The 22,356-nt window shown below is 31.7% G+C and overlaps 1 protein-coding gene across 1 annotated transcript in view; it reads right to left on the bottom strand.

Annotated features, from left to right (window-relative positions):
• Positions 1-22,356, bottom strand: part of LOC118199189 (uncharacterized) — a 30,857-nt gene that overhangs the window by 3,461 nt on the left and 5,040 nt on the right. The window contains exons 2-7 of the mRNA XM_035370994.2: positions 21,962-22,099; positions 21,812-21,856; positions 20,871-21,012; positions 19,284-19,384; positions 17,047-17,096; positions 11,731-11,866 (exon numbers count right to left, since the gene is read on the bottom strand). Coding sequence (XP_035226885.1) covers positions 11,731-11,866; positions 17,047-17,096; positions 19,284-19,384; positions 20,871-21,012; positions 21,812-21,856; positions 21,962-22,099 — 612 coding nt within the window. The remainder of the gene's footprint in view (positions 1-11,730; positions 11,867-17,046; positions 17,097-19,283; positions 19,385-20,870; positions 21,013-21,811; positions 21,857-21,961; positions 22,100-22,356) is intronic.

Here is a 22,356-nt window from a genome sequence, read left to right as displayed (position 1 = left end):
TATTCAAATTATTTTTGGTTTGAAAAGTGGTAAAAAGGTTAAAATATTATTATCCAAGTCTTTGATTTACACAAGTTTTTTAATCATTGCATTTATTTTATCTCTAATGGTAAACAAATTAACACTTTGTCATTGTAATCGTAAATTTAATTCATTTAACTTTCAAAAATTATGATCTAATTATGCTAAACACGCCAACCATGATTCACTAAATAAACATGTTTACAATTCAAATTTTGAATCACAGACGAAAATTGAAATTTCTGATCGAAGTTAAAAAAGATGATATAAAACTTTGCTTCAGGATAACCACCTTACTTCGTAATGCAACAAAAGCTTTTCATGTTCTTTGCCCATCTCTTGGCATAAAATCATAAATATTCTTGAATTTAAAGACTGGCCCTTAATTAACAATTTTCAAAGCTTGATTCAAAACTATTTTTAGGTTTTCGAGGATTGTTTTGGCTACTGCAACTTCACGATGAATGGAGCAGTGAGTAAATTTAGTTTCAGGTGCGACTTCTTTACTTGAGAAATAACAATGGAATGTTTTCCTGTTAAAGCCCGAGCTCCGTTACTGCATACAGAAATGCACTTATTCCAAGGAATATCATTCTCAGACATAAAATTGTCAACTATTTTAAAAATTTCATTTGCAGTTGCTCTATTGTGAAGATATTCACAAAATAAATACTCTTCAGCAATTCATTTAGCTCCGAAATATATGTAGACAAAAACTTAAATGGGATTATGAAGTATTTAATTTTTGAATTTAACACTTAAAAATACTTTCCTTCTTTGTGAACCACCTAGTTTGCTCTTGCGTACCACTGGTTGAGAATCGCTGGATTAAAGCAATGTTGTTTCAAGCGCACAAGAATGTATGTCAGAAATTCTAAAGATACGTTGTTTTTAAACATTTTGTGATCAACTGAATTTTATGTGGGCTGTGAAGAACATGCTATTTAATTAATAAAATTTAACACATTAAATGTTGATAAAAAAGAAAAAAAAAAAAAAAGTTTTATAAGTTATTTTACTAAGAAAAATGTATACTGATATAATAAACTTGGGGGGGGGGAAGAAAAGTGTATGCCAATAAGAGTAGAAAAACTTAACAAACCCTTTTGGGTAATTGTTAAAATCCGAGTCCTTTCAGATTTTTTTATATTTTTGTTCTTTTTTATTATTATTATTTTTATTAGTTTAGCTATATTTATCATCACCGTAGTGTTATTACATGCTACTAAACTAAGTTTTTCAATCACTGCAGTGTACTTCTACAACTGCTAAGCAGGCAATGCATTTTCATTAATCTAATTCGATGAAATTTTTTATCAATATAACCCAATGTCTTAATAAGATTATTGATGAAGATGCCTTGAAGTGCATATACAGTTCCAACACTATTTCCCCCTTGATTTCTATTGAAGGAAGAAACATTCAACATTCCTTTTCTTTAAGTCTTTGATATTTCCTCTGAAGAAGCAAGCCTGCCATTAAAATGCAAACACTCTTTTGTCTGTGAAGTGTTTCTGTTAGGTATCATTTTTCCTTCTTGCTTTTCTTGAACATTACCTCACTTAGCTCAGAGTTTTTTTCTTTGTGCAGCAAATCACTGACTGAGTGAAATAAAACATTTCATAACATTAAGACATAGATGACACCTCACTGTACAGGAGCATTAAGGACTAAAAATGTAACCCACAAGAATACAGCAATGTCCGTCAACCTCAACCTCATCAAATATGTATGGAATATATTAAAGAGATGCAATGATACTTAAAATTTATTTCTAGATAACAAGCTGGACTCCTTGTGTCTATATTTGTTAGAACTCTTTCAGGAGAAATAGTTAAAATACCTCAAAACTTCAGGATAACTTTGAACTAAGCATCTAATTGATCCAAATTAGGATGCAGCTTTCACAACATAATACCATATATTATGAAAGTTACATCTTAGTTTGATATATATATATATATATATATATATATATATATATACTGACATGTCTCTATTCTTTGCTACCAATAAATAACATACATTTTCTGCATAATAACGTTTGAAGCTTTCCAGCTTCATAAAATCATTCACTAAAATGTAATTTACAAAAACTTGTCATCTACAGGCAAATATATGAAATTATCTATTAAAAAGTATAATTTAATAAAATATATAAAAATATGTTCTTCCTCACTGCCAATGGAAGAAAGGGGGGAGAGCAAGTGAAAACTAGCAATAGAGACAGACTTCTGAAGTTCAGATTTGTCTGAGATATCTTCTATGAAGTGTTTGTGCCTGCAATACAACAGTTAGATTTGGATAAGCTAGTGTGGCTAGGGTAGCCTTATAAGCTGTTTAATTGGTGAAGTATTTCAATTTAGATCCCTTCAAAATTATTTTGTATTGATCACTGTATATCGCAGGTGTGGGCAAAATCTGGCTTGCGAACCCCAAGCAACTCTCACAGACGAGAAGTACAGTTCTTACTCAAATATATGTATGAAATATGGAAAATTAAAACTACTCAATCTCCAAAAGGATTGATTAATATACAAGGTTTCAAAAAGAATCATCTAATTAAAAAAAAAACATAACTATTCAGCTTTTAATCTATTTTGATCAAAAAATTTACAGGTAGAAAGAGAAATCTCAAGTTTCAAGCAGTTGGTGATCAGTACTGCTAATGCTCTTCCTCTGCCTACCACTTCAGAATTTGTCTAGATTGGTGACTGTGTAACAGAAATCATTTTGTGTTCTACCCTTCGCAAAGTGCGAGTCCATAACAACTGTTCAGCATGATTTTCATTGACAATACCTTAGTGCTCAGAGCTTTAGGCAATGGTATGAACAATTCCAAGACATGAGTTGTCTGTATAAAAGGGAATCACCACCATATTACAGCTTGGAAGTTCGAAAATTTTTTAATGATGGATTAGTCGTTCGTGATCTGATGATTAAGTTAAACATCACTGCCCTCCCCCCCCCCCAAGATCACCAGACCTTCCTTTCAACTTGCGATTTCTTCTTGTTTACAGAAGACTCTGTTTATGTGCCTTCACATACATTAGCTGAACTGAAGATATGCATAACAATGGCCCTGGAAACAGTGGATGTAGATATGCTTGCAAAAGTTTGGGACAAATTTACTACAGTATAGAAATATGGGCATGCATCAAAAGGAGCACCTTTAATTTAACTCATAAAAAAAAAAACTTTCTGACTAGCTGAGCCATGTATTATAAAATTAATCTTAAGTGTCTATGTTCAGTATTTTTCATAATATACACTTTTCAAAACGGATGCTTCTTTTTGAAACAGAATGTATTTGATATTTTTGCAAAGTTATCCGACATTTCTTTCCATTTGAAACCTGTTTCACTACTATTAAATGATGCAACTATGGACTTCTTTTGGAAAATCTAGTTGCGGATCTTAACTTTTCTGAATTCTAACATGCAGCTCTTACTGACATGAAGTTTGGCCAACTCTGGTAGATAACACATATACCAAATAAAGTGTTTTAAAAATGAATTTACCAAGAATATTATAACTTTTTCATCCTGCCAAGATTTGGTAATAGATAAAAATATGTCCTAAGATTTCAGTTCCAGAGTACAGAGTGATTATAATTAAATTTGCAATTTTAAAACGCTCTAACATTAAAACTACCAGTCAGAATGACTTGAAATTTTACCAGAGGAGGAATTTTAAGGCAATTGAATTTTGTTTGGTGAAGGAAAAAAAAAATTCTGATAGATGGCACTGTCAGGAGAAAGGCATGAATGGAATCTATTGGGTAGAGGCGAGCGAACTTTTTTTTCTTATGCACATGCGTATTATTTATGATGGTGCAGCTGTCTCTTCTCCCAACACATCTGTCATTTGAGCGTAGGGAGATGGTGAGATGTTATCTGCTGTGTGATGGTCAGTATGATTTCCTGCGTGATCTTTTTATTTATTATTCGTGTAAATAAAGTGTGTTGTCCTACGATGACTTCTTTACTCTAAATATTGGCCTTTGAACAACAAATGGTAGCAGCTCCGTGGTTTTGTCAAGAAGAATTTGATATAAAATACCAAGTCAAAACCGAAACTGTCTTAGTGGAAGCCAAAAATGGAGAAGTGGAACGTTCCCAAATTAACTGGAGAGAACTATTTTATTTGGGCATTGAAAATTAAAGCTGCCTTATCATTGAAAATTAAAGCTGCCTTATCATTGAAAAGACTTGACTCGGTAATTTCAACAGTAAAACCAGAAAACTTAGACGAGAAAGATGAAAGATTGTGGAATGAGAAAAACGCTGACGCCGTAGCATATATAAAACTTTCACTATCGGATCAACAGGCACTTCAGTTCTCCACAGAAGAGAATGCAAAAATTCTATGGGAAAAAATAAAGTCAACATTTACGGGATAAGCCAAAGATCGAAAAATAGATCCTGATAATGAGTTAAAAAATTTAGAAATGAAGTTGCATAAGTCGGCTAATGATTATATCACAAGAGCGAGAGGAATAGCAACTAAGTGCCAATCGCTAGGACTAGATGTATCTCCTCGGGAACTGGTGTTTTACACAGTTCGTGGACTTCATGGAAAATTCTCTCGAATTAGGGAAATTGTAAAAACTCAGCGTGAAAAAACAATTGATGAAGTACTCGAAATACTCCATGAGGAAGAGTCCGTTCACAATTCAACGAAGGGGAAACAACCTGATGGAAACAACGCAGAGGCGTTCATATCAAGAAGGAATAAAAACTATAAGCCAAGAATTTGTTACATTTGCCGACGACCTGGTCACATCGTGAAAGACTGCTATTGCAGAAACAAGAATCCAAAAAGTGAGTTATCCAAAAGTAACAAGGAAAGAAAGAAGTCACAACCTACAAGTGTGAACATGTCATCTCGTTCTGATGAAAGAAAAAGTGATTTTGCTCTTCAACTTACGCGTGGAAAAAATGATGAATGTGATAAAATTTGGTTGTTGGATAGTGGTGCAACTGGACACAAGGCAAAAAACTTCTTTTGGTTTCAGAATATTACAGCAGAGGTGAGGGAGATTTACCAGGCAGGTAAACATTCAAAAATATATTCAGAAGGTATTGGTACTGTAAAAGCAAAAACTATAAATACAAATAATTCTAGTTTTATTAATTTAACTATTAGTAATGTTAGTTATATTCCTGATTTAAGAAATAACTTACTGTCACTCACTGCCTTAATGGATAAAGGATTAGGATTAGGATTAGGAACGGGGGACGTGGGCACCATCCATTTACCGTTATGGTTAATTGGTTTAGCGCCACGTCCTCCAATATCCAGAGCAAGGCCAGAATAAGGCCACATGTGAGACTCGCACCAGACGCCCAGACCCAGCACCCTATTCATCCGGGTAGCAGTCCAGCCGACCAAAGTGCTCCCGAGGAATACTCTAAGCCAAAATGCCAGGTCCAGTGTTAATTTGTTTCCAGGAATAAAAAGTACAGTGCCAAACAAAGGCAGAATCTTTACATAGGTTAACATACAATTACATAGTTGATCACAATAAGATTATAGAATTATCACATTAAAGATAAATTGAATCATGGAGTAATTCTGTATTAGATTTTAGTAGGTGTAATGAATTACTTTTTAAAGTATTTAAGAATAATGGTAGGCTTGAAGTTAATTTAGAACCATATTATAATTCTGAATCTTGCATTGCTAATGATTGTGCTGGTAATAATTATGAACTTTGGCATAGTAGATTGTGCAATTTAAATCCAAAATATATGCTTAAAATGAAAGAATACATTGATATTAATGATGTAAGTGATTTTAAGTGTGAAACTTGTGACATAAGTAAAATAACTAGAAAAAGTCATCCAAATATTGACATTAATCAGAAATCAGAAATTTTAGAATTAATTCATTCGGATCTATGTGGCCCTGTTCAAACTGAATCAATTGGTGGGTCTAAATATTTTATGATCTTAGTGGATGATTTTTCTGGAATGTATTTTACTTATTTTCTTAAAAGTAAAAGTGAAGTATTTGACGCATTTTGTAAATTTAACGCTAAGTGTGAAAATTTAACTGGTAAAAGAATTAAATGTTTGAGAAAAGATAATGGTTTAGAATTTGTAAATCAACAATTAGATAATTATCTTGCTAATTCAGGTATTTTTCATGAAAAACAATTTCATATAACAGTGAGAGTAATGGGAAAGCTGAACGGGCAGAGTTCTTTTGGAAAGAGCTAGGATATTACTACATGAGAGTGAGCTTCCGGAAAAATTCTGGGCAGAAGCAATTAATTTTAGTACTCAAGTATCAAATTTAATACCTCTGAAAGCAAAAGTAAAAAATGCTTTAGAAATTTGGACTGGTAAAAAATCCAAATTAAACTATCTAAAAAAGTTTGGATGTGTGGCATACTTTCACATTCCGAAAGTACTGCGAAACAAATTTGACATACCAGAGAAAAGAGGGATAATGTTAGGATATGCTAGAGAAAGAAAAGGATATCGTATTTATGATATAGCAAGTAATAAAATAATTGAAGAACGATCAGTTAAATTTAACAAATCTTTAAAGGGTAGTAATTATATGGGGGAAAATAAAGCCTTAGAAACTTGGGATATTGAAGAATTAAAAGGAAAGGGAAACGAAGTAGATCAAAAAACACACCTTGAATTGGTTGTTACGGAAAATACTCAAGCAAGCGAATATGATGACTCATCGAATTTCGAAATCGCCGACATGAGCCGTTGTAGCGGGGTAATGACAGGGGGAATAAAGTTCAAACATCTGATAGCTATGAAAAAAGTAATAAATATGGAAATAAAATACCATTAAGATGATCGGAGAGGCTCAAATCAAAACAACTAGCGTCAATTATAATCAGTAATGTTCCGAATGATTTTTCAGAAGCAAAACAAAGTGCTCATTGGTATGACTTGAAATCCCCAATGGAAAATGAATTAGATTCATTACATAAACACGAAGTATAGGAAATAGTAGAGAGGCCTGATAAAACAAAATTAGTAAAAAGTAAGTGGGTGTATACTTTGAAGGAAGGAGACTCTGGGGAAGTAAAATATAAAGCACGATTAGTAGGGGCTGAGTTTAATCAAATAAAAAACAAGGATCAAATCATATTCACCAGTAGTTAACATTGAATGTTTTAGATTATTGCTTGCACTTTCAGCTAAATTAAACTTGACTGTTAAATTTTATGATGTAAAAACAGCATACTTGTACAGTGACTTGTGTACATGACTCCTCCACCTGGTTATGAAAAACTGATTGGAGAAGGAAAAGTATGTAAATTGAAGAAAAGTATTTATGGGTTGCTTCAATCAGGTAGAAATTGGTATATGAAAATAAAAACTGAATTAGAAAAACTTGGGCTGGTACAGTTAGCATCTGATAATTGTATATTTATTTATAATGATACGAAAAACACTTTTGTATTGTGTTTGTATGTTGACGATTTAGCTGTATTCTGTAATAATAAAGAAATGCTTGAAAATATTATTTCTAAAATTAAAAATGTATTTGAGTTACATGAAAATACTAATTCAAAATTTTTGGGAATGCAAATAGAAAAACTTGAAAATGGTATATGTTTGTCTCAAACAGAATATATTGAATCTTTATTGACTAAACACAATATGGAAAATTGTAAAGCAGTAAAAACGCCAATCGTTAAAGGGGCAGAAAGGTTTTTCATGTACAAATGAAACAATTAATGCAATTTTGTATCAGGAATTAATTGGGGAACTTTAATATTTAGCGAATAGAACACACCCTGATATATCATTTGTAACAACTTATTTGTCACAATTTAATCATGTACCAGAAAAAAGGCATTATCTTTTGGCTAAAATGGTATTAAGGTATTTAAAAGGTACAAAAGATAAAAAAACTTTTCTATAGCAATGATTTTGGAGTTTTAAATGCATATGCTGATGGTAGCTGGGGAAATGCAGAAAATGGTAAGTCATTTTCTGGTGGTACTATTTTACTAGGTGATTCATTGATTTCTTGGAAATGTCGTAAGCAGAGAAGTGTTAGTCTGTCTACTTGTGAAGCAGAATTATTTTCTATTCCTGAATTTGTAAGGATACTATTTGGACTGTAAATTTATTATCAGAATTAAAATGTAAACAATTTTTGAATGGTGCAGTGGTCTTGAATACAGACGGTCAACCTGCCATCCAGTGGATCAACTATGCCAGATCTTCTACGAAATCCAGACACATGAACTTACGTTTCCATTTTATGAAGGACTTATGAAAGGACAATGTCATTAAGTTGGATTACTCACAAACTGATAATATGATTGCAGATTTTCTTACTAAGAGTGTCAGTAAAGAAAAATTAATGTATACATTGAAAATAATTTCCTTAATTTCTTAATGTAACATGTTATATATTGTTTGCATTTCATTTTTGTATTGAAAAAATGTTGCTCGCAGGAGAGGTGTGTTGGGTAGAGGCGAGCAAACTTTTTTTTCTTATGCGCATGCGTATTAATTATGATGGCGCAGCTGGCTCTTCTCCCGACACATCTGTCACTCGAGCGTAGGGAGATGGTGAGATGTTATCTGCTGTGTGATGGTCAGTATCATTTCCTGTGTGATCTTTTTATTCATTATTTGTATAAATAAAGTGTGTTGTCCTACGATGGCTTCTTTACTCTAAATATTGGCCTCTGAACAACAGATTCATTTAGCACAAGAATGCTGTTAGCCAAAAGGAAACAATAGACTCCCATGATTTATGCCAAATTTATTAGCGAAAAGACAAGTATATGTGTTTACAGTGAAAAAAAGAGTGACAGTGATAACAGAAAAAGAGGAGTTTCATGACACGAACACCTTACACATGATTAATGCATAAGTTGTTTGATACACCCTCCCCCTTGTTTCACTACTAGTTGAAAGCACAAAGCGACATGTTCCATAACAGATCAGAGGACATATGTGCTGATGCTATGAATGCGGTTAATGATGCCTGCCTTCAAGTCAGCCTAAACAACATTCTTCAGGTATCCCTAAAGCCAAAAATTATACAGGTCTGAGTTAGAGGAATGTGGCAGTCCTGCTGTTGGAAAATGGTGGCTTATGATTTTATCAAATCCGAAACGAACGATCGGCAGCTGCTTCACATAAGTAGCAATGCACAGAGAAGTGCCATCTTGCATAAATATTGTGATTTACACACACTGATGCTGCTGATGTGGTATAAGGAAATGGTTATGAAAAGTGCTTGCAGTAACGGTGCAGGTAACGGGAACCACAGGTGTGATCTCCTCTATGTTTGTAGTGGGAAAGGATTCTTGGTCACCCCTATCCTGCAACTGTGTGCATGCATACTTGGAAACCTATGACACTTAAAAATCAGGAGATTTTTTTAAGAAATTGGGAGATTTTTCACAATGTTAAAAAGACTTTTTAAATGACGAAAATATAGTTTTTAATAATGAATTAACTTTAAATAGTAACTAATTCTTAAATGCAAGCAACACAAAAATACCTTACACATAAAAAACATTTTTATTACTTGCATCATTGAAGAAAACAAAAAAACACTTTAATCAGTTTTCATACAAATGTTATAAAAAGTGGCAGATTTTACTTTCTTTAAGAAAGAAACTTCATAATTTTGTTCATAGCAATTGCCACGTAGGCCTGCTTTTGCTAATACAAGTTTTTCTAATGTGTCATTACATTAGAAATCACATGAACATCACATGTGTCATCACATTTCTAATGTTCATCATATTAGATCTAAATTTAGTCCTCGGTTTCGCAACACTGAAAATCCTCTCACACTCTGCATTACTATGGGGCACTATCAAGATGGCCAACATAATTCTAGACAGTTCACTATATTTTAAAATTCCATCAGCATCTTTCAGTTTTCCAATTAAACTCCACTGGATGTCAATCCTAGCTGATTTTATAACTTCATCCAAGTTTTCTAATTGTAAACTGCTGTTATGCAGCTGCTGGAACTGTTTCAATTTTTCCTTCCTTTTAGAACTTCTTTCAAGATAATAATAAATATCAACAATGTGTTCATCTACATTTATTGGTAAAGAAGCTGCCCCTCTTTCAGCTGTGGCATAGTGGCAGGTAGTGCTCCAGTAAAAAGGCAGAGAACAGACATTCTTCATTAATAACTTTTTGGTAATAACTCATGTTGTCCTTGTGTTTTTGTGTACGCACACGTTTGAGAACATCTGCCCTTTCACCATGCAAAATCGAAACGACAAGCGGTACACATTGCAAATTTATTTTTCCTTGAGGAAATAATGGAATAAAAGTCAACTGTGTACGATTTTTGAAATGTACACGAGTATTTCACCTTTCTCGCAGACATAACAAAAGATGATAATTTCTAAAAATATTTCCCGAAGGCACGTGTACTCACACAATTCAGGACAAAATGACCGTATTAACTAAAGAACATCCAAATAACAGCTTGCTTTGTCCTCATTGGCTAATATGCCAGATGACATGCAGTGGAGCACGATGCCCATTGGAGAACTGGAGAACGACGTTTCTGGATACGTATATGCTCTCACTCACAAAGCAGAAGTTATCTAATTCGCAAGGTTTTGTTTTAGATATAATCTAGAGAAAATTCAATTGCTTTTCAGAAGTCCAAAATCACTTTTTTTTTGTTCATATAACAAAATATTAAGCCAAGTTTCATAAAAATCGTGAGAAATTTTAAGAATAAGAAAAAGTCAGGAGAAATATTTTGTAAATCGGGTTGGTGGGAGAGCGGTCGAAAATCGGGAGTCTCCCGCCTAAATCGGGAGAGTTGGCAACTCTGTGTGTGTATTTACAGAACTTTGCAAATGGAAATGGATTTCATCAGGCCACAGAATGTTCCATGGCCATCCACTGTTCACCTTTATCCAGGCAAGAAATCGTTGTACAAACGATTCAGGTGTTTCCAGGTCAGAAGGTAGCAATTGCTGCACATGAGTTATCTTGTATGTATAATAGCACAAGATGTTCTGTAAGACTTCATGCACTGTGCTATGTATATCCAACATTCGGCCAATTCCCTGTGTACTGCTGATTCCCGCATCACTGTTCATCTGTTCTTGCACATCTTCCACTGCCGCCATAGAAATTGGTTTTCATCCTCTACCTTGTTTCACATGAAATGAACTGGTCTCTTCGAATTTATCTATTATTTTCTGGATGCCATATGTGGTCACTAGGCTGGATTTTATGCCTTTTAATGGCTGGAGCATCCTAATAGCTGTTAACACATAGTTACCATTCTGACAGAAAAGCTTTGAAGCACTCAGGCAAAGTGTTATGTGTCCCTCTAATGCTCTGTATTTTTATTACAGCTATGTTTGCAGTTCATATGTCACATCTTAGCAATTTGCATACATTCAGTGAACCTTGATAACGCCATCTATTGGCAAATTTCGAAACTTTTTTTCCCCTTCACCAAACAAAATTCCATTGACTCATGACTGTTCTGGTAAAATATCAAATCATTTTGACTGATGGTTTTAATGTTAGAAGGTTTTGAAATTGCAACTTTAATTATAATCACTCTGTATATAAGTGTAGTCATTAAGTTATTCTGTAACCTACTGGCAATTTAGCTTTTATTAACATCGAGTTTATCTAACTTTAAGCAAACTATAGCTGAGTGTATATCGATACACTCAGAGAATGCATAAAATAGAAAAATGTGTATACTGACCAGTTTCTGGTTTCACTTCTACAAGAGCAGCATTACCAGATACAGATAGAACCTTGTATGAAGTAACTGCTCTTTTACCTTGCTTTGAATGGTTTTTATATGGCACATCATCAGGTATATCTGGATGAAGCACCATCTGAAAAGGAATATTAATGCTCAGTTTACTAACTGATTATTTTTTAAAATATTATTCCATGTTTCATAATTTAATTATTGCACAAGAACAGAAACTAACTATTAACTGCTTTCCTGTAGAAACTATAGTTTAGATATAAATTTCTGATACTAGTGTATTCAATGGGCACAAATAGTTCAAATTCTCCTATCTGCCAACATTGATAAAAGATAAAAGGATGCTAACTTGTTAACTTTACTGAAAACATAAACAGTATGAAAACCAATCCATTGTCAATTTGCACCACAGTAGACTGGAATAAATATATGCTTGAAAGTCTACACTACATCATTATAAAATATCAAAAAATTTACTTGCAGGATGGAGACTTCAGATAGTCCTTCAGAAAGAACTGATCATTAAATTTTTTAAAAAATAATAAAGACATATAAACTATTTCATTCTTCTTTTTCAAATTGGAAGCATATACCTTTAATGCTGAACAAAATTAAACTTCAACTAAAAATAGATAAATAAATGCATAAATTTCAATTCTGACATTTGTTTCAGCATTTCTTTTTTTGACTAGAAAATGGTATAAATATTAAACACCAAAATATTAAAAAAGTATATAACTGTTTGAAAAAAGTTTAAAGAAAAAATATTCACAGAAGATTGTAATCTGTACATAACAGCAAAATTTCATCACCATCTTTTGATTTTATTTATTTAGATCATAATGTACAAAAGAAATACCAAATTTGCAATTGATATATTACACATCATTGGGAATATATTTTGTTTTTTACAAATTTGGTACAATATAATATTTGCCACAAAATATTATTAAGAAATACGTATAAAATAACTTTTTAAGGAATTCATTTTATTTTCTTATGCTACAACAATAGTATGCAGCAACATACTTTTATAATACTGAAGATAAATAAAATATCTTAAGCATCATCAATTTACAATGATGTGCTCTTATGTTTCTTATCTTTATTTCCTGTGGACAAGATTTTATTGCTAATTGTGGGGAAAAAAAAAAAAAAAAAAAAAACTCTTTGAGAGTTGTTTTAAAAAAGTCCAAGTTTGATCAATGAAGAGGCAAAACTTTGTTTACTGAATGAAAAACTGAAGTATTTGCTGAATACATAGTTTGTCAAGTACAAGATTCTTCAAAAGAAGTATTCACAATATTGCTACAAATTTTGCATATATGTAAATGATTTTAGTGAAGGTATATGTGAAATTTTAGTATCTTTTGTATAATGCAACATGAAATGCTTGAAAAAGCAAAGCTCTCTTGAAAAAGTAAAGTTACAGGGGTAAATGGTTATTGTTATGTTTTTCTTTTCTGACACCAGTTGTTACATTATTTTCTTCCTTAACATTCGTACGGGGTTCATAGATTTGGAGTGAATAACGATGACACTTGATGAAGTATCGAAACACATTTTATTTGCCAGTATTGTCAGGACAGCTCCAAAACATGTTTTACAGTTGTCGAACTGTTATAGACATGCTGACATGTTCAGCAACACAGCCTTCACACTGTCAGGCAATAACGGTGGAGACAGCTTCACTGCAAAGCACCAGAGTATAGCTCCTGATTCTGCTTGGTCGTTCTTGGAACTCCACGTACTTTCAAGACTCTCCACGCTACAACTCGCGATGCACTCAACGACACACAGAGCATGGCTCCTGACTCTTTGGTTCAGTCGTTCCTGGAGCTTAACATGCTCTCTCGACGATGCACTAACCGCAATACACTAAGAGACTCCTTCGGTGAACTCGATGACCCACTTGGCACTCGCTACCTGGCTGTCAACTTGATCGACTTCGCAGGGATTGATTCGCTAGACGAGACACCAACTCGATACTAACTATCTCGCACTTGACGAGGCACTCTCACTCGCCCTCTTGACGAGGCACACTCACTAACTGACTACGGACCATCAGGGTTTATATAGCTTTCGGCTAGTGTTCGAGAACATTCTGGGCTAAACCGGTAGGAATTCATTCCAGAAGGTTCTCCATCCGTCCATGGCATATTGCCAATTTTGTCACTAAATGGGCGAATTCTTGCCAAATGTGGCAACCCTGCCTTCCTGGTCATTTTACGGCAACCCTAAAACTGCTTTGCGGGAAAACCATCTTACCACGCCTGTACATTTCGTAACACTGCAACATGAAATGCTTGAAAAGCAAAGCTCTGTCGAAAAAATAAAGTTACAGGGTTAAATGGTTATATTAAAGTCTATTTAACATGGAGTTAAATGGCTATCTCACTAAACTGGTAAGGTTTCACCAAGCTGGCAATAGTTTGACAATTTGGTCCAGTCCTTGTATAACTGCAATTGGCACTGTAACTGAATAACTTTAATTGATCCGTATATGTAACATTCAAAAGCTTGTATATACATATATACAAAAGCAAAACAAATATACTTTAATTCAAATAGTCATTTAAACAATTCTCAAAAAGTGGGTGGTCTCCAATTATTCGATCCTAAACTTTTAATACCAAAAAAACGAAAATTTTTTAAAAAGACTCTTTAATATAAAATATAATCTGAGCCTTAAACTGAAAACCTATTAGAAACAAAAAATTAACAAAATGTAAACTTATTTCTGAATTTTAAAGATAACCATCTTTTTCCAAACTGAGTTTCCTTGTGAAAGAAAGTTGAATTCAAGGCTACTCTGGAGAAACAAAAATTTGTACTTTTCGGTAAAAGTCCAATAGCAATAGCAAAGTGTTCAATAGCAGAATAAAGTATTTTAGTGTGTGAAAAAAAGACGGTACTTTTCCGTTTTGCCGGCGCAAGCGATAAAGTCGCCAATAATGGTACAATTGATGCCAAACGAATATTCACGCTGGTAACCTTTTACGCCTCATTCAGATAGTTCAGTTTTATGTCTAAGGCCATTTTCGGTAATTAAATCAATTAGGATGCAATCACAGTGCTTACCCGAAGCCGAAAATATAGAAAATGTAAAGTCAAGGGTTTAAATTCATCAATTCTAATGAGAATGCATTAGCAAAGTAAAGCACTGCAGTTTTACATAATTTCTGAGTAAGCTATTCGTACGAATTGAATTCTTGCATTTAAACTTATGTTCCAAATTAAGATTTAACTTGAAATTAATGTAGATAATTACTGAGAGCATTATATTTTTGTAGAGTAGTTTACGTGCAATGAGATCGCTTGGGGTCACGTGATATGAACCGGCGAAACAGGATGTTGAACCATGAAAGCATAGTAAATTCTTAAATTAATGTCTTTTTACAAATTTATTGTCTTTATTTATTGGCTTTTTGTAAAATTTTAAGCGATATTAAAATGTTTATGCCTTCAAAAAAAAAAAAAAAATTCTTAGAACTAACATTTTTTTATGTGTATACTGTATGATGTCGCCAATAAAGTCTGCTTGGCGAGATTTGCGCCGGCGAAACAGAAAAGTACCAAAAAGACCTATCCTATTAAACTTTGTATGTGGGAATGCAAAATGTTGGATGCAGTCTAATTTGTAATTGCTTTTGAATGTTGGATTTACATATAATGTTATTTGACTAATTTGTTTTTTGAGTGATCAATTTGCATAATGTAAAGCTTTTTTTTTTTTTTTTTTTTGAGTAGTCAATTTGGCACAATGTAATGTTTTATCCTTTTTTCCAAGTGTTTCAAATGCATGTAGGGAAAATTCTGAATACATTTGAGATTCAATTTTTTGATTTTAAGTGAATTTTAATGTATATAATGAAAATTTAATTGAATCTTTTTTCGGTTTCTGATCTCAAATGTACCAGAAGAATAAAACATGTATTCAAAACATTTAAACCAACTTTTATGAAACTTTAATTTACTTTCCCCTAATGAGTTCTGAATTAGAGTTTCAGTAACAGGAAATAATTTTTTTTTATTTTTATAATTTTGCATTTTTATTTTTCGAGTTCACTCTACTGATGAATTCTTACTTTAATATGTTTAGATACAGTGTTAAACCACTTATCCATGGTTGCAATTATTAATATTCTTGAGGAATTGCCTTGCTTTGATAACAATTTAATTTTAACTTTAGATGCTTTAAGTTTATATATGATGCATACTATATACTAAAAAGATGTCTATACTATATACATATGTGTGTGCACTTTCAATATACATACAGTATATGCATCTTTTTAATATATATATAATAGAATATCACAAATAGATATTCTCAGTTAACTTTCTGTACACTATTCGGCAAGATGCATTCACAAGTTACAAACTGATTTCCTCCACAATATATAACACTAGTAAAATCAAATAAAAGTATGTTAATGATGCTGTTAAGATTTAGTCAAACATTGCTTCAAAAGTTACTCTTAATACATTCATACTGCATTCAACAGCATCTCAAAAAGCTTAGAGTAGAACCTCAATTATGAGGCAACTGGGAGTGTAATCAGTTTGGATAATCGAATATTTGATTAACAGAGACTAAATTTCAGATCATGCTTATTTTTCTTTTAAGAAGATTTTCTGAAATTATTTATTTGAAATTTAAAAATAAGTACAGTTGTTAACATTTTGACAAAAACTTTTATGGCTATATAAAATTTGTTTTCTCAAACTAACAAATAATCTAAACAAGATTTATTTTGTGCAAAAAATATTCATAAAAAATTGGAATTAATGAATTCCTTGAAAACTGATGCAAACAATGAAATTTCCTACATGCATTATAAGGCATTTTCTCCCTTTTTTCTGCATGCCTTCGTGTTGTAACAGTATTTATATACTTTCCTTTTTTTGGCATATAATAAGAAAGAATGGGATTCTGATACTCCAATGTATTTTTCAAGAAATAGTAAAAAAGAAAAACAGGGGATAATAAACAGGGGGAGGGAGGGGATAATAATACACCTATTCTATATTGTACTAAATACTTTTTCAATAGATAATACCAGTGAAAATACGTCCATTAAAGGACTAGGTAAAGCAATAAAACATGAATCTCCATCATACAATGTATATTTGGTCATGATAAAAATGTCATGGAAAAATTGTATTGTATACATTTAGGCAGTTGTATTTTACATGTTACGTCACCATCTCATTGCATTCATTTGGTAACTTTGAAAACTATTCTTTACAAAGAGATTTTTATGAAAACTAAAACTTTACAAATTTTAATACAATACTTACTCTTGACTTTTTTTCAACAAATCCTTCAGCAATCGGAATATCAATGATGCCTGGAATTAAATAATGTTTATCAAAAAAAAAAAAAAAAGGGTTTAAATAAAAATTCACAAATACATGTAGGGAGAAAAAAAAGTGAATGACCTGACCACCTATATTTTACTCAGATTTCAAATTCAAGTTCTCATACACTGTTTCAGTGATAATGGTGATCTTACACGCATCTTCATCATTTATGGGAACTGCAAGCATGAATACAGGTATACTACTTATAACATGGTTTTGCACACCCATTTCATTCTTAAATAATAAGAAAATTACAGAAACCCTCATACAGCACCCAATACAGTTTCATTTTAGCACATTAACGAATATGCACAAACCCTCTCATAACACTGTATGCATGCACATACTTTGATAACACAATTTTTTACTCCAGACATTTACAAAAGTTATGTACTGTGCCATTATGTGAAGTACACAACAACAATGTATTTATTTATACACACAAAAATAAAACAAATTACAGAAATGTCCGCTGCTAAGGACTTTATTTGTCTGACTTATTTTCCATTTCCTCTTCACTCATTATTAACAGATGTAGGTGATCAATCATGTCACACCAAATGGGTCCATTCTGTAAATTCCTTAGTAGCCATTCATGATGGCTGAACTTCCACATTCTCTCATACTGAAATTCTCTGGAAATTCAAATTGGCTTGCTATGCTAAAGATCTTTTAATCTCCATGTGTTTAAAAGCTGTGAATAAAAACACTTTACCGGTACACCGAAGAACAAACTCAAAAGTTTGGGTGATAGGAGATTTAAAGACTGGTTTTTCAACTGCTTTGTGTCTGAGGTTGAAAACGATTTTTAAAAAAAATGAGCTTCAAGGTGCTATTACTACTAAATATACTAGATAATGTTCCAGATCACACATGGGATTTTCCATCTGAATATCACAGTACAGTTTTTACCATCAAACACTATTTTGTTGATCCAACCTTTAGATCAAGGTATTATATATGCCTTTAAAATGTACTACATAAGACAAACATTTCAATGCATTTTAGACACAACTGATTCAAAAATCAATTAATTTAATAAAAGTTTAGAAGCTTTCGATTAAAACTTGCATTAAAATCTCATTGTTTTCGGTAATAGAACTAAAAGAATCAACTTGTTTTCGGTAATAGAATTAAAAGAATCAACATTAATCAATGCATGTTGGAAGAAGACATGACCAACATGACATGAAAACTGTGAAGTTAGTGATTTTACTCTAAAAACGTTAGGGAAGGACTTAGTGAAAATTCTTGAATCATTTTTCTTGACTGAAGACTGTTGTGCCAAAAGAAGCTGAAAATTCAAAAGAAGCTGGAAAATTGCCTATCTCCATATAATAAAATTTACAATGACTTGAAAGGGCCAGCAAGCAGACTAAAACAATAGATTTTTTAAACAGGATAGAAAATACAAAAGTTTCTAACAAAGAAATGGGTTCAGAAAGTGGTGACACGTTCAACCTAAAAATACTCTTGCCACATTGTGTTGAACAGTGATGAAGAAGAAATTTAACAAAATAAACTTGAATTAAATGAGAACAGAAATTTGTGGTTTACTTATGTTTTTTTTTCACAAATATTTTCACTATGTCTGAATGTATCTATAATTTTAATAAGAATTCTTATGTTTTTGGAATGCAACCCTCTATTTTGTATTGATTGTTTGTCTCATATAAAACAGTTTCAGATAACATGGTGCTTTCTAGGTACCTATCTACTGTATTATAGGATGGATACCTGTATATGACCAGTATTGCCACTGAAATAGGTAACACCAATGCTATTTGATGTCTCTGGAGAAATTAAAGGAAACTTCTAAGAGGACAGCAGTAGGAAATTAGTAGCAGTGTTTTCAGATATTTTAGATAATTCATGGTGTGAAGATATAATGAGTATAATGCATATGAAAGCCTCTGCATATAATGCACCTGCTATTTTAAGTTCTTTACAAATTTAATACTTTCAAAATTTTCCAAGAATAAATTCAAGTATTTTTGAAATAACATTTATAAATTATATGCATTAACTGTTAAAAATAATTAACAGAACAAATTATAAAGCTATGAAATAGATAAAAATAAAAATAATAACTATCCCACACATTTATAGTATTCAACTAAACAAGCCAATATAAACTGAAAGAAAGACAGAGAAAAGATATATTTTCCACATACCTTCTTCAGGCTCAGGTACCTTTGTAGTAACTATCCAATATGTTTTTGAAATTTTACGTTGAGCAAATAATGATTTCAAATATTGTGCTGTAATTTCATTTCTAGAATAACAAATGCATTATCAGAAATACTTAACGATTATGTGTATTAAACAATACTAAATGACCATTTTTAAAGGAAACAACTAAATAAATGATTTCTACCTGATAAAAACATAAAATTAATGATAACCAGTTCTTTGCTTTGGGCGAATCTGGATTTCAAAAAAATTTATAGGAATGTTCTAATTTTGGACAACAGAGGATACGAATTTTTCTACTTTTGAATACTACTTCAATATTGTGCTGAATACTGTTATTTAATATTTTGTCTCACATATAATGCATAACATTACTTGCACGTATTTGACAGCACTTATTGATACTTAATTTAAAATAGTAAATCTGCAGTAATCTTGATATATTTCCTGTAAGTGCCTGATACTTAAATATGAATATGAGAAAAATTATATGCATTTCAAGAGTGCAAATGATTTTATTCTTAAGAATTACTAAATAAAAATTGAAATGAACCTAATATTTTGAAGCTGGACAAAGAGAGACCCAATATAGCGCTGGGAAGGATGAAGGCACTCTGTGCCCTGGGAAGGATGAAGGCAAGTTAAAATAAGAAGGCATTTGCAATGAAGAATTTTAACAACTAAAACTGAGAGTTGAAAATATTTTAAAAAGGACACTTGTCACATTTTAAACTGGGAAATGGATATAACATAAAAAAAATTATCAATAAGACTCTAAGAACTTTTTTATAGTCCAAAATTCATCACTTAAAGACCCTTAAAATACACAAAGTTAATATAATGTTTGCTAATTTTTCAAGCATATTTGTTTGCATTTATTGTATATTATTGAATACTTGTTTTGCATCTTGTAAGCTCATGTAAATTTTATTTTTATTCATCACTCTTTAAAATTTAATCACATTATGATTTATAATTATTACATTCTAATACCTAAAACCATATGGAAAACCATTAGAATTTTGTAGATATCTTAAAAAGATACTGCAGAGATGCCACTTAATATGATTGTAGTTAATGTTATAATTTGGATATCATTATGAAATTGCCAAAGTTCTGCCCGTCTGTGCACAAAATCAAGCTAGAGCTAGCAGTTCTGAATTCTGATATCAGAAATCCAGTGTAATGCTCAACATCACACATCATCTACTGACAAAATGTAACATCTGTTTTTCTTAAATAAGTAAGAAAACTGATGTGTAAATTTTCACAGGAGAATTTTAAATTTGTTTTTAAACTGCAAATACATTATGCTTCAGATTTTTCAAAAACCAGATAGTATTTCTTTTTAACTAAATAAAGCACACTAAACTACTCAAATAATGCTATATATATATATTATGATGTTTTAGTAGTAAGCACTCTTAAATTTTTATACTCTGATGTATTACTATATTAAGTAAATTTTAGTTTGCAAATAAATATTGAAAGAACCGTTAACATAGTTTTACTATTTGGCATACAAGAACAAAGCATATTAATTCTACATGAAGTACTTTTTAATATACCTTGCAAGTAACAAACATCCAGTGGTTTCTTTATCTAGCCTATGAACAGTATAAAGTTTAGGATGAGGGTTTTTCTTATCTAATTCTTGAGCCAAATCATCCAAATATGATGACAAGCAAGCATCCTTAGCAGTTTCAGATTCTGGAACAAAGTATAACATTGCTGTGATAAACAAAATAAATAAAAAATTCACATATTCTGATTATCCACAACTCCCCAATGAAAAGCCATGAAAAATACTGGTCAGGTTAACACAGCATATTACCAAAAAGTGTTCATGTGGCATGCCACAATATCAGTAAAAAGTATTTATGAGGCAGCTAAGGTATCCATATAGCAACATGTGTTTGAGTACACATGGATTTGCAGTTTTGAAATACAACAGTTCATTTTTCTAATTAGCATTTCTTTTTATATCGAGTACATTAGTTTTTGTCTTAATGAATCATAATGGGACTGTAGAGTTTGACCTCTTTTATTTTCATTATGTTAGAATGCACAACTGGAGAGAAATGTTGGAATGCATGTCGAAGTTTCAATTATTCTTGGGTGATCGTGAGTATGGCCAGCGAGTAATACTGCTGTTGTATGCAATACTGAGTTTTCAGAAGTGTCTAATGTTCTTTTTACTGAAAACAAATTGCTATGTACAAGGACAGAACAATAGCATAACAAATTAGAGAAGTATTTTACAGAAAAGGTAAGAGTTTATTTTTTTAAATAATGAATCATTGGAATAGCCATAAAGATACCCAAACAAATGTTTTCTTCATATTCAATAATGAGTTTGTGAATGCTATCTAAAGTTGTCAACGAGTTTGTGACTTTTTGGTGGGGGTGGAATAATCAGAAAGAACAGTAAAATTTATAATGCAATTTGGTAATTAAATACACAAGCATACATTAAAAAAAATGAAAAAGATATAAGCTGAATTCTTACCATGAATCACTAAATTGTATGGCTTATTGAGAACAATGACATTATCTATAAAAAACCAAAATACATATATAAGAAATATATATATATAAGAATAAATCACAAATGACAAAGAAAATAAGAATGAGAGAGAAAGTAAACAATGAAATTTACCATCAGAATACAGAACTCTTTGAGTTAGCATTTCTAAGATTTCATCTCGAGTAAAATTCAATAAGTTAGGGACTTGATGTTTTAAAATTCTAAAACCTTTACTATCTCGTAAATCTTCATCAGGAACAGGAAGCTTACCTAAAAACAAAACAATCAAATTAATAAAAGCAAATTCAGCTCAAGAAATAAAAAAAATCTATTTTTATAATTTATATTATAATAAAGAAAATTTCTTTAAGGCCTTACTGTTTTCAGTTTTGTTAAAAACCCAGTTGTAATAAAATACAGGCTGTTACCAATCGATGATATATAAGAAGTTTTTTTTTTTTTTTTTTTTTAATATTTCGATATAATAGAAGTGTGATATTGAGCTACTGGTACTATCTATTGATGAA

This window comes from Stegodyphus dumicola, chromosome 1 (assembly GCF_044657685.1).
Source record: "Stegodyphus dumicola isolate Sdum_Otavi_A_Nest chromosome 1, ASM4465768v1".
NCBI lineage: Eukaryota > Metazoa > Arthropoda > Arachnida > Araneae > Eresidae > Stegodyphus > Stegodyphus dumicola.
This window is presented reverse-complemented; position numbering and strand designations above follow the sequence as displayed.